The sequence below is a fragment of the Pipistrellus kuhlii genome, unplaced genomic scaffold, assembly GCF_014108245.1.
Source record: "Pipistrellus kuhlii isolate mPipKuh1 unplaced genomic scaffold, mPipKuh1.p scaffold_m20_p_58, whole genome shotgun sequence".
Lineage (NCBI taxonomy): Eukaryota > Metazoa > Chordata > Mammalia > Chiroptera > Vespertilionidae > Pipistrellus > Pipistrellus kuhlii.
The window spans coordinates 1,649,903-1,666,194 of record NW_023425560.1 but is presented as its reverse complement, the minus strand read 5'-3'; the positions used below and the strand labels follow the sequence as shown (position 1 = coordinate 1,666,194).

Sequence of the window (16,292 nt, the reverse complement as noted above, 5' to 3'; positions counted from 1 at the left end):
GGAAGGCAACAGCAGAGCATCACAGCACAGCGCCCGGCTGGCGAGGCGGCGGCAGCCCCTCGCTGGCGTGGGCCCCGGCCGGCGTGGGCCCTGGCCGGCGTGGTGGGCCCCGGCCGGCGTGGTGGGCCCCGGCCGGCGTGGTGGGCCCCAGCTGGCGTGGGCCCCGGCGCCCGGAAAGCCCAGGGGAGCGGCGGCCTTGGTCCACACAGGGAGATGTGGGAGCCCTTTTCACGTCCCGGTGGTTCAGGGTTCCGGTTCAGGGTCCGGGTTCTGGAGAAGGCCCCGCACGAATGAAAAAAGTCTTGAAGAGCATTCATTTGGGAAACGGGGGCCAGGTGGGAGCCCAAGAGAGGACTGCTCCCCGCTCCGGCTTGCCGTCCCTTTTATTAAGACGATGGGATACACCCCGTCCCCCAGGCAGGAGACTCCAGTAACAGCCCATCGTAAGGCCACCAGGTGGAGCTGCTTCAGCTACCCGTGTCTCCGCCACGGAGAGCGATTGGCCCTGCCTTTCGGAGCGGTTACGCTGACCAGCCTTCGGGGTCCCGCCCGCACCCTCTGCCCGGGAGACAGTGACCGGCTCCCGGCAGTTCTGTCCAAGTCCACGGCCCATCGTCCGGGAGGCGCCATCACACAGGCTGTTCCCACAGCAAATGCCCCCTGACCCCGGGCTGCCCCTGCCCTGAGACTCCGGGGCCCAGCGGGAGGGCAGGCCCCTCGGCCACGGTCACCAGCCGGCGGGCGCAGAGGCTTCGTGCGGGCTTCACGGCGGCGGCTACAGCTTCGAGCTCGCAGCCCCCGCGGCGGGCTTGCTGGCGGCGAACTCGGGCCACCAGGACGGCCGCTCCAGCACGCCGGGCTGCTGCAGGACGGCGCCCCACAGGTTTCTGTAGAGCTGCGGGAGGACAGGCCGCGGTGACGCCTCCGCCGGCGCCCGGGGTGCCCCGGAGCTCACATCTAACGACACCCACCCCTTCCCCGAGCGGGAGGCAACGGGGACATGCAATCTGAAAGCCTGCTGGCAGGAGCATCGCTGGCCCTCAGCTGTGGGGATTCTCGCCGAGGACAGACCCTGTGTCCAGTTGGTGGGGCCCGGGGGGGGGGGGGGGAGGTGGGTCTGCGCTCCGGGTTCTCGCTGAGTCCCTCCCTGGCACCGCGGGAGGCGCAGCCTAGTGGCAGAAGGACGGCCGTGGGGCTGGCCTCACCCTGTGGTCCCGGCCCTCTGGGCGGGCAGGCCTGGCACTCACTGTCCCTCCGCCTGCCCAGCCGTCTCCTCCAGGACTTTCCAAACAGGCGGCTCCCAGCAGAGCGGCCCCGGGGGAGAGAGCGGCCAGCAGGGGGCCGCGGGAGCCACAGGGGCCGCGGGAGCCGCACCGCTGAGGGCAGAGGGCCGTCTCCCCGCTCCAGCTCAGCCAGCGCCAGGGCCGGAGCGGGCAGCTGGGCAGGGAAGCAAGGGCCCGCTTTGTGTGTGACGGGCGCGGACCTCCGGGCCCCTCCCGCCCCTGCTGGTGCCCTCGGGATTCTCCGCAGCACCCGCTCCTCCCGGGACCCGGACGCAGGCTTTTCCTGCGGGCACACGCCCGGGTTCCTCCTGCAGTGGGTGCCCGGCTCCAGGCTGAGCATCTCAGACCGTCCCCCACGGCCGCGCTGGCTGGAAACGGGCTTCTCGCCGGCAGCGCCTGGTTCAGGCGTCAGTGTGAAGCCAGGAGGAGTGAGGGCGGAGGAGACGGACTGCCCTGCCTGTGGCTGTGGGTCCGGAGCCCAGCGTGGGGATCTTTCCATCACCTGCCACAGCGGCCGCAGCTCCGGCTCAGCCGCCCTGCCCCCCTCTCCGGGCAGACACCCTGTGGCCTCGGGGTCCCCAGAAGGCGCCTTTCCTGGGCGCTCCCTGCCAGGCCCCTCTGCCTCTTCCTCAAACGCCCACCCGCCTGGCTGCCTGCTAAGTCCCACCCCCCCAGGCCAGCCCCTCTCCCCTGGGCCAAGCAGAGCAGTGCTGTCTCTGCAGCCCTGGCCACACCAGGGGGCCAGGGTCGGGGGGCTCGTGGTCTCTCCCCGCTTCCCCCGAACAGCACTCCTCGCCCAGACCCTGGCTCTGCCACGCTGGCTGGGCGGCCGCCTGCCTGCTGGATGTGGGTCTCCCCCCGGGCAGCGGTTCCGGGGACCTCTGCCGCCACCCCAGGTGGGCTGGGCCACGCGGAGGTCAGGTGCCGGCCCCGGACAGGGCCGGACGGTGTGTGCAGTGACCGTGAGAGCGCCCGCTCAGCGTCCTCCGAGGACAGGTGGCGGCTCCTGGCCCCTCGCCCTCTGCAGCAGGTCTCCGCAGAGAGGACGGGCGTGGGCCCGGGGGGGCGGGGGGGCATCCTGCTCGACGCTGGCAGCTGGGACCTCAGGCACGGCCCCGGGCCACCAGGGCCCACACTGTGGCGAGTGCGGCCCGGGAGGCGCCGAGCAGAGGAGTCACGTGGGGACACGTGGAGACACGGGAGTCAGAGATGAGCACTTTGAGGTCACACGTAGCACAGAGTGGGCGGAGCCTGGGCACCCCCCCAGAGGCCAGCGAAGAGCTCGCTGAGAGGCAGCCGTGTGCTCGCCCTGAGTGAAGGGCGGGGCCCCGGCTGCCGGACAGCAGGTGCGAAGGTCCTGCGTGGGAGAGCCAGCAGCCCGGCGGGCAGAGAGGCCGCCAGCTGGAAGCCGGACGGCAGAGGAGCAGGGCGCTCGGTGACCTTGAGGACCAGCTCGGCCAGGCTGCAAGGGGTGCGGGGCCGGGGGGGGGGGGGGGGGGGGGTGACTTCAGGGACAGGGGACGCTGGGGAGGGCTTGGCCAGAGGGGTGGCTGAGGACACCGGCTTTTTAAGAAATCGTTGGGGCGGGGCCAGGAGGAGAATAGGGGCACGCAGCGGCCACAGGGAAGCAGGCTGCAGAGGTGAGGGCCCGGCTGCGGGGGAGCCAGCCCTGAGATGGGGGGAGCCAGGCCAGGAGGGGCCGTGGGCCAGTGGGAGGGAGGGAGGTGCTGCGGGCCCGGTCCCATCACAGCCCACCAGGCCGCGTCACCCTGTTTCTCAGAGGAAGGCTCTGGGGTGAGACGCTCAGACTCCTCCCTGCACGGAGTGTGACAGCCCCCGCAGGCGCCAGAAGCCCCGGCAGGCGGTCACCGAGGCCCAGAGCGGCCCCGGACACCCGGAGGCCTTACCTGGCCGTCGGCTCTGCCGATCGGGGAGTCCAGCACGAAGTCGGGAGGCGCGAGCACGTCCACCAGGGCGACGGCGTCATCCTTCAGCTGTCGGGAAACACAGGCACGCGCTGGGCACAGCCCCGCGTCGCCCAACAGAGCCCAAGTTTGTTGCTCGACCACCAGCAACGGTAACCCTGGCAGAGGCCGAATCCCGGGGCCTCCCGCCGGCCGGCGCCGGGCCTCTGAGTGCTCCGCCAGGCAGCTCCACGCACGCCTCCAACCCTTTGTGTCTCGTCGCCGGGGAGGGCCCCCCACCCACCGGGCAGCGGCGGTTCCAGGCCGGGAAAGCCGCCAGAGCCGCCGGGAGAGGCGCACCCTGCACCTGTGGGCGCTCTGGCGGGCCCACGGCGGGCTGTGACGCCGTCTGTCCCGCACACGCGGGCTGTGACCCCGTCTGTCCTGCACATGCATTAGTCTTCAGGGTGGAATTTACAGAAGACGCCCAAGAATGTTCTTGAAATGCAAAAACACATGCTTTCTTAAAACCCCTGTGAGACGCCACAGCTGTGCTGAACAGCAGCTGACGGCACCCAGACCGTCTAGCCCAGTGGTCAGCAAACTCATCAGTCAACAGAGCCAAACAGCAACAGCACAACGATTGGAGTTTCTTTGGAGAGCCACATGTTTTAAACTTGAACTTCTCCTAACGCCACTTCTTCAGCACAGACTCGCCCAGGCCGTGGAAGAGCCACACTCAAGGTGCTCGCGTGTGGCTCGCGAGCCGCAGTTTGCCGACCACAGGGCTAGAGGGAAGCAAGCGGTCAGCACAGAGCCACACGGCCCTGGCACACAGCCCAGGCGGTCCCCCCGGGCGGACGCTGGCCTCCCGCACACGCTGTCCCACGGCCCACACCCACCACCTGCGGGTGACGATGGCCCCGGGCCCCGGGGCGGGTGGGGAGGCGGCAGAGTCGTATCCCTCGGCCCACGGCCTTCGCCAGGGGGAGCGGCGCGGGGGAGCACCCGGGACCGCGGCTGTGACAGCGCAGCTCAAACGTCAGCCTCGGAGGACGAGGCCTCGTCACTGCCCCCTGTGGGAGGGCCGGGGCGGGAGGGCTGCCCCCTAGAGAGGGAGCCCTGGTGCCCCGGACCCACTAGCTGTCCGCGGGCTGGCCACCCTGACCTGGCTGCCGGAGAACGGCATGGCCAGCCGCCCAGGGCGTCCACGACCCCATGTGGAGCCGGGGCTCAGGGCAGCAGCTGCGTGGCCCTGTGTGGCGGCCACAGCGCACGGGGCACTCTCACTTAATTAATTCCAGGAGAGAAGAAAAGCTCAGCCACCGGCCGCACTGCCACGGCCACTCCGCAGTCAGCGGCGACCACGGGAGCGAGAGGCTCCCCACGCTGTCCCCGTGGGCACTCGCTGGACGGAGCGCCAGAGGGTCCCACAGAACCCTCCCTGCTTCGGGCAGGAGCAGTTTCCGGTCCCGGCCCCGCTCGGCTGACGGCTGCGTGCACAGGGGGAGCGTGGGAGCGAGGTGGGAGCTGAGGGCGTGGGTGCAGGGAGCCGTGTGGGAGCACCCGTCACAGGGGACATGGGTGCAGGGGGCGGAGGGACAGCCGTCACAGGGGACACGGGTGCAGGGGACACAGGGGCACCCGTCACAGGGGGCACGGGTGCAGGGGACACAGGGGCACCCGTCACAGGGGACACGGGTGCAGGGGGCGGAGGGACAGCCGTCACAGGGGACACGGGTGCAGGGGACACAGGGGCACCCGTCACAGGGGGCACGGGTGCAGGGGACACAGGGGCACCCGTCACAGGGGACACGGGTGCAGGGGGCGGAGGGACAGCCGTCACAGGGGACACGGGTGCAGGGGACACAGGGGCACCCGTCACAGGGGACACGGGTGCAGGGGGCGGAGGGACAGCCGTCACAGGGGACACGGGTGCAGGGGACACAGGGGCACCCGTCACAGGGAACACGGGTGCAGGGGACACAGGGGCACCCGTCACAGGGGACACGGGTGCAGGGGACACAGGGGCACCCGTCACAGGGGACACGGGTGCAGGGGACACAGGGGCACCCGTCACAGGGGACACGGGTGCAGGGGACACAGGGGCACCCGTCACAGGGGACACGGGTGCAGGGGGCGGAGGGACAGCCGTCACAGGGGACACGGGTGCGGGGGGCGGGGGCACCCACTCACCTGGGAGCACAGCTCCAGGATGGCGTCCTCCAGCATCTTCCCGGCTCGCTCCCCAGAGAAGTAGCCGCCTGTAAGCACCGCTGGTTACGGGGCTGAGCCCAGGCCACAGCCCGACCCTTCGCCCCCCGCACTCCCCAAGAGGCTCCCTCCTGCGGCTTTTCAGTCAACCCTCTGGGAAGGCGTGTCACCCCCACTCCCCCGCCAGCCGAGGGGTGACCCTTGGCGGACGCGCCAGGCCAGAGCGAGAGGCGGGCAGAGCGGGCCTGAGCGGCGGTGGTCTGCGGGTGCCGGGGCGAGGGGGGGTTCGGGGAGAGGGAGGCGGATGGCGCGGGGACAGGAGCGTGGGGCTGGGGGCTGCCGGGCGCGTGCAGAGCAGGGATCTGGGCGAGGAGCCCTCTGGGGAGGGAAGCCGCCCCGACTCCTCAGCCTCCGGCCCCAGCGGGCGGGCGGGCGGGCGGGCGGGCGGCTGTGGGGCAGGTAGGAGGCGGCTGTGCATGGACGACACCGGCTGCAGCGCCTGCTGCTTGCTTTCTGCCGTGGAATCGGCGCCCTGAGCTGGCGATCTCAGAGCGGCCTCACCTCGGTACAGCAGGGCGGAGTGCTGGCTCAGGGACCACAGGCCGTAGAGCGCGCTGAGCCGCCGGAGCACGGCCCGCAGCGGGGGCGGCACGCCGGGCTGGCGCGTGTGCTGGTGGAACCGGCGCAGCACCGTGAGCTCCAGGAAGGCCAGCGCCAGCGGGCGGCAGCAGTAAGCCTGCGGCAGAGGCCCCGCGCCGGTGAGCCGGCTGGGACCCCTCGGTGACCCTCCTGGTGATCCCAGCTGGGACCCCTTGATGACCCGGTGACCCCCCATGACCGGGACCCCTCGGTGACCCCGGCTGGGACCTCCCGGGCCTGCCGGCCATGTCACAGCGACCACCCTGGAGCTGGTTAGGAGAGGCCGTGCCCACGGCGAGGCTGCAGTCAGTGCACGGCTCCTGCTGCGGCTCCCAGGACGCGAGGACCCGTCAGGCTGCTCAGTGTGAGCCCTGACCGTGGCCCCGGGGCCCGGGGGAGGGGGACAAGGACTGAGCAGCGGCGAGCCTCACCGATCCCCCCTGCCACTCCGCTGGGCGGGACCGCCTGTGCCCGGCCCCTCTGGGACCCTGAGGTCCGTGCACCCCACGGCCCCTCCAGTAGCCCCGCTCCGGCCACGGGGCGGGCACCAGCGGGCACGTTAAGCGCAGCCCCGCAGGGGGCTCCACCCCGCAGGCCCGGCCGGAGCGCTGGCACTGGGGGAATAGGACACACACCTGGGAGTTGTTTCTCGCGTCAAAGTCACTGCCCCCGGCTCGCTTCTCCCGAGCCAGCTTCTGATGGCTCTCTCGGAGCAGGTAGCAGACCAGCCACTCGTACGCCGCCAGGGGGACTGGGGAGGGCACAGGGCCGTGACCGCCGGGCTCCCAGCGGGCCCGGTGCTCACAAACCCGAGCTCCCAGCAGGGGGAGCACCTGCGTGTACTGATGGGCGGGTGAGGTGGGTCCGGCTTACAGACAGGGAAACCGAGGCCCAGCGGGGACCGGTGGTGGCGGGACAGGCCCGGGGAGGGCGCTTCCTGCTGAGGAGCCACCCCCCGCCCCCCTCTCCTGGCAGCACCCCCCGCGTGGCCCTCCCTGACGGCCACACGCCGGCCGGGGCTCAGTGCCCTCGGTGACCCCGGGCACGGGCCTGGGCATCAGGACGACTCTCCGGCACAGGGTGGGCTGCGGCTGACCTGCCACCGGGGGTTCCTACCGACCAGGAACGTCCCGAGCCCGGGGCCCCAAGAGCACCTGCCCTCGAAACGTTCCCCCCTCCGAGGAGGACCCGGCCGGAGGTGCCCGCACGCCCGAGTCTTTGCAAATAGCTGGGGGTCTCGTCTTGAATTGGGTGGGCCCGCGCCCACTCCAAGGCACCCCAAGGCACAGGGCCAGGTGCCCGGCTTGGCACACTGCGGGGTGCACACGGCTGTCGGAACTGCAAACGCTCAGAGCTGCAACTACTTAACGCTTTTGCAAAGAGCCACGCACAGTGGCCTGGCATCGCTCAGTGGGCACAGGCCCGGAGCGGGCCCTGTGGGAAGCCCATCCCCGCACACGCGTGTGCGTGCTCAGGGCCCGGGCGGACCTGCCCCTCCCTCCCCATAACCCTCAGAGTCCCAGGGGAAGCTCCTGCCCCGCCCGCTCCGCCCATGCTGCAGAGGCCTCGGCCGCCCTCCCGCTCCGGCTCCCGTCGTAAATCTCCGGCGGCTCCCGGGGCCAGCTGGGGCGAAGGCGGGGCTGTGGCCGATGACCGAATGCCCCGGGGGGACGGGGCTGGCCGGGCGCTCCCCTCTGTGCTCGGGGAGGAGGCCGGGCGGTGCCACGCCGCTCTGGCCACGGGAACTGCAGTTGTGTTTTTTTCCTCCTGAAAATGTGTCGTTGGATCTCGCAAAAACTGGGGCACTCGGAGGAAAACAGATGACGCTGCCCTGGCGCCCGTGCAAGGCCGGTCCCTGCGCCCGGGGTCAGAGGGACGGCGTGAGGGGGGGGGGGGGTGCGTGCGGGCACAGCGGGCACAGGAGGCCGGTCCCTGCGCCCGGGGTCAGAGGGACGGCGTGAGGGGGGGGGTGCGTGCGGGCACAGCGGGCACACGGAGGTCAGTCCCTGCGCCCGGGGTCAGAGGGACGGCGCGAGGGGGGGTGCATGTGGGCGCAGCAGGCACAGGAGGCCGGCCCGGGACCAGGGCGTCCAGGGGACATGCATACTGGGGCCCCCACAGCAGAGGCTCCGGGATCTGCGGGCGGTGGGATCGGGCACCTGGATGGGGAGGCTGGGCGTTGGAGACGGCCGCCTGTGCATTAGCGCCTTGTTCTCGGGAAAGCCCGACAGGCGGCAACCGCTGTTCCCTGGGCGCAGGGGCACCAAGGCAGGAAGGGGAGGGGTGGGGCGGGCCCGAGGCCCCATGGCTGGCGCCCATGCCGGCTCAGCGTGGGCACGGGGAGACGCTGGGAGACAGGAGGCACATCGGCCGACACCCGGGCCCTCCTGGCACGGCCGCCCGCCGGCAGCCTGGCGCAGACGGGGCGGGGGGCTTACCCGCGGAGTCCAGGCAGTCCTGCAGGCTGGCCGCCGCGAACCGCCGGCTGAGCAGGGCAGGGTAGGCTGCCAGGAAGTCCACGCTCTTCAGCGGGCTCTCGAAGCGGGCGCCACCTAGGAGCACTCGGTCACCGGGGCCGCCGGGGCCCCTCCCTCCCTCGCACATGGCCATCTGGGCGGAGCGCTCCCTCTGGGGGCCGGGAACCCACGCCCCTGTGAGGTCAGGGCCACCGGAGCTCCGCGGAGCCTCAGCTTCCTCCCCCTTCCCCCAAGCCAGCAGCCCGAGCGGGCGCACACTGGGCCCCCCTCACGGTCCAGCAGCCCGAGCGGGCGCCCACCTGGACCCCGCTTCACAGTCCAGCAGCCCGAGCGGGCGCCCACCTGGACCCCGCTTCACAGTCCAGCAGCCCGAGCGGGCGCACACTGGGCTCCCCTCACGGTCCAGCAGCCCGAGCGGGCGCCCACCTGGCTCCCCCTCATGGTCCAGCAGCCCAAGCGGAGCTCACCTGGCTCCCCCTCACGGTCCAGCAGCCCGAGCGGAGCTCACCTGGCTCCCCCTCCTCACTGTCCAGCAGCCCGAGCGGAGCTCACCTGGCTCCCCCCCACCCCCCCACTGTCCAGCAGCCCGAGTGGAGCTCACCTGGCTCCCCCCCGCCCCCCCACTGTCCAGCAGCCCGAGTGGAGCTCACCTGGCTCCCCCCCGCCCCCCCACTGTCCAGCAGCCCGAGTGGAGCTCACCTGGCTCCCCCTCACGGTCCAGCAGCGCGAGCAGGAAGTTGCTGGTCTGCTGCAGCAGCACGTTGTTGTCGCCCTCGTACGTGCAGTTGGGGTCGTTGTCGTTCCTGAGGTCGCCCAGGCGGTTCACTGCAAGGAGCACAGGTCCCGTCACCTCCGGTGCCCGCGGGGGAGGCCGTCGCCCTGGGAGTGCCGTGCCCCCAGGTGGGCCGGGGACGCAGCACCTGCTCCACGCCCCTCCCCTCCCAGCCCGCCGGCCAGCCGCTGGGGCAGTGGCTCAGCCCAGGGGGTGCTGGCGAGAGCCCCGAGGAGGCACAGCGGGCCACCGTGAGCACGCGGCAGAGGCAGGGTCGGTGGAGGGGAGAGCACAAAGAGGAGAGAGAACCTCTGGAGGTGGGATCGCGGGCGGGGGGAGGGGGGGGTGCGGAGGGCACGGGGACGGAAGGTGCGGGAAGAATTAGATTAAAGGTTCAGAGGCTCGCCGTCCGCAGCGCCCGTCCTCGCAGGCCCTGGCAGAAGCCGCCGGCAGCGTGGGGTCCTGAGTGAACCCTCGTCCACACGGGAGCCCCCCTCCGAAGGAAACTTCTTTCGTGGTCTCTCCTGCCAGTCAGTGACCCGGTTCTGTCACGTGTTCTGCACGGCGTGCCCTCGGGACCCCGGCTGGGGGAGGGGCCGGCTGGGAAAGCGGACTCGGCTCCTCAGGGTCACGTGCTGCTGGGATGTGGCTAAGGCGACCAGACGTCCCGCTTTTTAACAGTTGGTCCCGCGTCCCGCGGCGTTTCTAAGGAGTCCCGATTTCTGGGAAATCGCCGCAGGACGCGGGGCCAATTGTTAAAAATCGGGACTGTCCGGCCAAAAGCAGGACGTCCGGTCGCCTTAGATGTGGCTCCCATCACAGGGATGGACTGTTCCAGGCTCACGGCCCTGCCCGGGCCGGACGCCGCAGGGAGGGCGGGAGGCCATCGCAGGGAAGCCTCGGGGCCGCCCGCCCGCCCTGCACCCGGCCCGGGGTGAGCCGCTTCGGGGCGTTTCTGGGGTCTGCGCTGCAGGGCTCCATGCCCTCACTCCGCACCAGCCCCGGCGTCTCCCAGAGCTACGACGACGAACAAAGAGCATCTCGCGGGAGACGGAGCACGGAGGCGGCCCGTGTGAGCCGGGGTCCAGCTCGCCTGGTGCCGAGGCGGAGCGCGGGGCGTAGGCCACGCCGGGCAGGCCCCGCGGGAGGTGACTGCCCCCCCCCCCGCCGCCCCGGGGTGCCGCGGCCAGAGGTGTGGGCGCCGGCTCTGCCAAGCCTGACGCTCGACGTGCACACAGCCTTCCCGGAGGGACGGTTCTCACCCGGCAGCGACTGGAGGCGGGGCCCCGGGGAGCTGGGGGCCGCTGCAGCGACATGACTGTCACCACGGTCACTCCCGTCACAACGGCCGGCAGAAGCTCCCGAGCACGGCCTGGACGCCCGCGCAGGCCGGCCGGCCGCTGTGCGTGTGTTAATTCCTTATCCGCGCAAGAACCTCCTCGTGTGGGGGGGGGGGGGGGGCGCGCACCCATTTCACAGAGGGGAACGCTGAGGCTCTGCGGAGGCAGGGGCCGAGGGCAGAGCCAGGACGGGGTCCCGCTCTTTTACCCACGTGCCGGCTGCCCCGCTGCCAGCCGGGGCCACTGAGACTTCTTCCTGATGAAGTTTCTCATCGGAACAGCAGCTGATGTGGATGTACAGCCTCATCGTTAACCAGAAAGTCACGATGGAAATGAAGAGGTGATCTCCTCCCCTCTCTGGTGTTTAGGGGCGCCCCTGTGTCCTCCACACCCCAGCACCCCGAGTTCCAGGTTTCTAGGAATCCGGGCATCAGAACACGGGGAGCGTCCAGGGCAGGGGGGCGGCAAACGTGCGGGAAGGGCCGGACAGCGACCTTCCGGCTCTGTCAGGACCACTGAGCCACAGCTGGGAGCAGGGCCGTGGGACATGCGGGAAGGCATGGCCATGAAGCCGGCGGCAGCCGGTTTGGCCCCGGAGGCCCAGGGTGCTGACCCCCGGTCTGGAGCCGCGTGGGAGGGTCAGGACAGGACACGGTCACTCGCTTCTCCAGAACCTACCGGCCAGGTAGCCGTGTCCCCCGCACGCCTCGCGGCACTCCTGGATCCCCCGCTGGGCCGTCCACGAGGCCAGGGGCTTGCCGGCCGACGCCAGGGCGTGGACCTCCCGTCCCAGCTCGGCCTGGGGGACGAGCCCGAGGGAGCGGTGAGCAGAGGCTCTGACACCGGAGGGCGCCCAGGGCGCCGGAGCGGCAAAGCCTCCAGTGTAACCCAACACCCCCTCCACAGGAGGCAGCACCCCACTTCCCGCTTGAACACCGGGGATTCATCCCGGCTGGTGCGGCTCCGTGGCTGAGCGTCACTCCGCTCAGGACCCAGGCCCTGGTTCCAGGCTCGATCCCCAGTGTGGGGCGTGCAGGGGGCAGCCGGTCCATGCTGCTCCCTCGTCGCTGATGTTTCTTTCTCTCTCCCCCTTCCTCTCTGGCATCAATAGAAACATTTTTAAAAGCGAGTCCTCTCACCTGCCTGGCGCTCTGGTTGTCCTGATAGAGGCCCCGCTGGAGCGCCACCAGGTCCACGAAGAGCGACTTGGAGAAGTGGTCCAAGGCGTAGGCGGCCGCCAGGTATGGGAGCAGGCGCCACTGCTGCAGCCGGCAGACACACCGGCGTGAGCCACCCGCTCCCCACCCGTGCCCCGGGCGCTCCGAGGACGCCCCGAGACAGGAGCTGTGGAAGTCAGCCCCACGCCCGGGACGGCGAGGTCCGCCGTGTCTTCCGAGATGCTTGCCGGCTCTTCTCCCGCCAAACCGCCCACACAGACACCGCTGTGCCCTGTGCAGCCACACGCCCGCCCTCCCGCCGCCCACGGCGATGCCGGCACCGGGCCAGCCGCCGGGAGCCTGCCCGCCGGCCTGCCGTGCCCAGAGCACAGCAGGCCCGTGGTGCCCGGTGCCCGTGAGCCTAGGAGGCAGATGGGACACCAAGGCTGTGAGAGCCAGAGGCCGAGGCGGGGAGCGGCTCAGCCAGGACACGGGCAGGGCCGCGTGGGCGGGGCCTGGGGAGGAGCCGGGCAGGGCCTGGGAACCGCCACCCCCGTGGTTGGTGCCCAATGTCATGTGCCCGACACTGTGCCGCCTGCTTCTTCTGTACCCGCGTGTCTGATCCTTACACAACCCAGAATGGGGTCCTGCCAGTTCACAGGGGAGGACACGAGCGCAGAGGCCCAGGGCCTGGCTGAGGGCACTCAGCGTGGCCGCGGCCCCGGGCGAAGCCCAGCACTGGCCCCCGTGGGCTCCCCACCGCTGAGCCGCCGATGCCCGGGCAGGCCGAGGGGCGGCAACCTCCTGAGGCCGCAGGGTCAGCGGTGGTGGGGACGGGCCACGGCAGGAGGGGGGAGGGGTTCAGGTGGTGGGGACGAGCAGGCAAGCGTTTCTGACCCGCTGGAGGCAGGCTCGCAGCCACAGCGCAGGAAGCGCTCGGGGATCAGCTGGGGGAGTCACTCAACACGCTCCCCACGTTCGGCTCAGCCCAAGGTCCGGATCAGACCTCGCTGCAACCTCCGACAGGAGTCCCTGCCGACCCTAAGACTCACCCCCACCACCTCTCCCACCCCCACCCGTCCCCTGTGAACTGGACCTCCTCGCCTTGAAGACCAGCAGGAGCCCTGGCCAGTGCGGCTGTGGCTGGGGCGCTGCCGGGGCCAGGAGGGTCCTGCCTTCCACTCCAGGTCCAGGAGCCACCCGCTCCCTCCCTGTGGCCGCCCACGGCTCCGGGCCTGCAGACAGTTTGCTCGGCTCCCAGCAGCCCAAAGGCAGCTCCCGGGGCAGAGCCTGTCTGTGGGCGCGAAGGGGACGCAGTGACCGGCTGGGGGGCCGACCTGCAGCTGGTACTCGAGCACCGGGACCTCCTCCCCGTCCGCCGGCCCGAACTGGCGCCGTGTGGCCGAGAACCGCAGGGCGATGCACACCGCCAGCTTCAGGTTGGCCACGGCCATGCCCACGATGCAGACGCGGCCGGCCGACAGCCCGCCCAGCGAGGCGCCGAAGCGCTGCCGGCTGTCCTGCGGGGAGAGGGGCGGTCAGCACGGCCACCCTCGGCGTGCAGGGACAGGCCCACCGGGGCGCTCCTTCCTCCCTCGGGCCCCGGGCAGGCAGCCGGCGCAGGGAGCCGGGCCTGATAGAACCCTCAGGGGGCGGGTGGAGAGGCCCCGGGGTGCTCGGCTCCACAGGGAGGGTCCCGGGGAGGGAGTCTGCAGGCGCCCACCAGGGCGGGACCGTGTGTTGGCTGAGACCAGATGTGCAGGTGGGCTGCCCCGGACGGACAGTCCTCGGCTGGAGCCCACGTTTCATTTAAAGGACACCTGCCTTTGGCCCCCAGGACGCCCAATCCCTCTCCCCCCGAGCGCCCCCATGTTAAAGGGCGTGATGCTCATTCGTGTTCCTCTTAAAGCGACAGTCGCCTTGTGGGCGCCCATGTTTCAGCTTCGCTTTCGGCTCCAAGCGCCAGTGCCGTGCCCTACGGAGCACAGGGCACCGAGCCCCAGACCCCAGGGAACTCGCAGCCCCCTTTGTGGACCAAGCCACCTCCACCTCTGCACCCCATGTTAGGCGGGGCTCCCCAATCACCCCGAGGGCTGGCCGGGCGGCGGGGGAGGGGAGGCGGCGGGCACCGTCAGCCAGCAGCTGGCGTCGCCCGGACCCCGGGGGTGGCTGGCCCAAGCACCACCTTCCTTGCGGGTGGCACCGGAACCCAAACCTGCGAGGCCTGCCACCCGCCCCGGCGCCCGGGCCGACGCCGTACCTGGAAGCGGGTGACGTAGGTGCCCTCGGGGGTGACGTCTCCGGTGCGGTTGAGGAGGTCCTGGCGCGGGATCCGGACCTTGTGGAACATGGCGAAGCTGCGGGCAGGGAGCGGGTTACCACAGCCCCCCCCCACGGCTGTGCCTGCCCCGCCGCGCCCCGTCTGCTCCCATCCTCCCCTCCACCCACCAGGGCCCTGGCCCCAGCTCTGCCCTGCTGGTGCCCCCGCCTGCCCGCCTGCAGCAGCTGCCCTCACTCCTGCCGGCCCCCAGCCTGTCCCGGGCGCACAGCAGCGGCCTTGCCCGAGACCTTCCACCCTACAACCTGAACCCCAAAAACAGTGTGAGGCCTTGGAGGGGCCCCGCTACTGCGCCAAGGGCCGGGCCTCCTCCAGGCCTGCAGCAGGTTGTCTGCTTGTGACCCTCCTTTCCAGGAAGCGACAGGACGCCTGCAGGCAGGCACTCAGCGGCCACCAGGCCCTGCAGGCGCCCAGGCCGGGGCCAGCCTCTGCGGGCTCCCCAAGGCCCTGGGCAGGCCTCGGCGCCCCGGGGCCTGTGGGTGAGCCTCGGTGCCAGGGCCTTGTGGGGTGCTCTGACTGGCCGAGGGGGGGCCCCAGGCCCCAGGAGGCCTATCGGGGGCCTCCGCTCTGATAGGTGGTTTGCAAGGGCGGGCTCAGTGCCACCGAGTGACGCTGTCACCAGAAGCCGAGGAGGGCCTTGGCCAGCGACCGGGCCCGTGCCCGACGTCGCCAGGGGACACGGCCCTTCTCACCCCGAGACGGGACGGCCTGAGTATGTGCACGGGCACAGGGCTCGCCGTCCGCGGCTCACCGAGAGCATGAGCATCTCCCTCCACAAGGGCTGCGCCCGGCCAGCCTGCAGGCCCAGCCCGTGTCCAGAGGGCACAGGGTGTGCGTGTGGCGTGGAGTGGCCCGGGGAGGGGCGTGCGCCGGGAGCTTGCGGGTGCCAGGCCAGGCCCCCGGGCACCGCACAAGCGCGCGGCCCGGCCAGGGTCGCCCTGGGCCGCTGTCGAGGCGGCCCCCGCGCCCAGGGCCCCGCGCCTCCGCGCCCCCGTGAGGAGGCCTCTGCCCACGCAGGGTCGGAGCCGAACGCCCACGGCAGGGCCTTCGTTCGGCTTTAGTACCCACACCAGTCACGTTTGCCCTAATTTCCAGTCCTCCCACATCCTCTGATGTTCCTGTGAAATGGCCAAGCCCGACCTATGTTTCCAAGATAAGGACCTCAGCCCAAACCCAGTCACTCGGTTCTAACGTGCTGGCTGCTGGCAGAGTTAGAGGCCACAGCAGGCAAGCCCGGACACCAGCATTCCCTGTCCCTAGCACCGAGCGCCCTCTGCTGGGCGTACGCTCCACAGCAGGAGGAAGAGGGATGAGCCCTGGACCCCAGACAAGTCACTGACCCTTACAGGCTGGGGCCGGCGACCAAGATGACCACTCCCACGGACGCCCCCTGCCGGGCCTCCCCTCCCAGCCCTGGAGCCCACGCTACGCACCCCCTCCACCTGGAGCAGCGGGGACACCGGTGCGTGCTGAGCTCGTCACCGACAGGACTGGTCGGGGGAGGCAGGCCCGCCACAGCTCGGTGCACTCACCCATTGTCCAGGCCGTTCTGCCCGAGCTTCTCCCCTATGTCGCCCACCATCACGCCGGGCATGGGGAGGAGGGTCTTCGGGTCCCGAATCTGCGCACACACAGAACACAGCACGCTGAGCACAGACCCAGAACCAACGTGTGCAGCCCGTGTCCCAGGCGAGCCAGAGAGGACAGGACGCGAGAGGAGACGGGCAGAGACCTGGCCGGGCGGTCAGGACCTGCGCCGCGTGTCTGAGACGACGCCCAGGTGGCCGCTGGGACAGGGAGGTCCTCCGCCCGTGACCCCGTCCCAGGGCTCCGCAGCAGCTGGTCCTCGGGGGCACGGTCCTTTCCCAGGGGACCCCCCCACCCGCCCCCAGTGCTGTAGGATCTCAGTGGCATCCTTGTCTGCACAGGAACGCCGGCAGCCCCGCCCCCGGCGATGACCGCGTCCCCACCGGCCCGCTGCCCACCTGCACGAGGAAGGGGTGCAGGCCGTGGCACTGGCCGCCCGGCACACACAGCTGAGCGAACACCACGGCGTGCGTCGCCGTCTTGCCCATGTTGCCGATCCAGAACTTGGCGGCTTCGAAATCGGGGGAGTGGAGCACGAACTCCTGCGGAGGGAGAAGGTTCCGGCCGGCGGTCCGCCTGGG

The 16,292-nt window shown here is 71.1% G+C and overlaps 1 protein-coding gene across 3 annotated transcripts in view; it reads right to left on the bottom strand.

The window, feature by feature from the left end:
• Nucleotides 1-316: 316 nt before the first annotated feature.
• Nucleotides 317-16,292, bottom strand: part of ACOX3 (acyl-CoA oxidase 3, pristanoyl) — a 22,262-nt gene continuing 6,286 nt past the window's right edge. For all 3 annotated transcript variants that reach the window (XM_045573956.1, XM_045573955.1, XM_036417140.2), the window contains 13 exons: nucleotides 16,110-16,253; nucleotides 15,657-15,745; nucleotides 14,047-14,143; nucleotides 13,124-13,306; nucleotides 11,769-11,891; nucleotides 11,308-11,428; nucleotides 9,217-9,342; nucleotides 8,479-8,592; nucleotides 6,676-6,791; nucleotides 5,963-6,137; nucleotides 5,384-5,451; nucleotides 3,191-3,277; nucleotides 317-895 (listed from right to left, as the gene is read on the bottom strand). In XM_045573956.1, coding sequence (XP_045429912.1) covers nucleotides 776-895; nucleotides 3,191-3,277; nucleotides 5,384-5,451; nucleotides 5,963-6,137; nucleotides 6,676-6,791; nucleotides 8,479-8,592; nucleotides 9,217-9,342; nucleotides 11,308-11,428; nucleotides 11,769-11,891; nucleotides 13,124-13,306; nucleotides 14,047-14,143; nucleotides 15,657-15,745; nucleotides 16,110-16,253 — 1,563 coding nt within the window. In that variant the 3' untranslated portion in view covers nucleotides 317-775. The remainder of the gene's footprint in view (nucleotides 896-3,190; nucleotides 3,278-5,383; nucleotides 5,452-5,962; nucleotides 6,138-6,675; nucleotides 6,792-8,478; nucleotides 8,593-9,216; nucleotides 9,343-11,307; nucleotides 11,429-11,768; nucleotides 11,892-13,123; nucleotides 13,307-14,046; nucleotides 14,144-15,656; nucleotides 15,746-16,109; nucleotides 16,254-16,292) is intronic.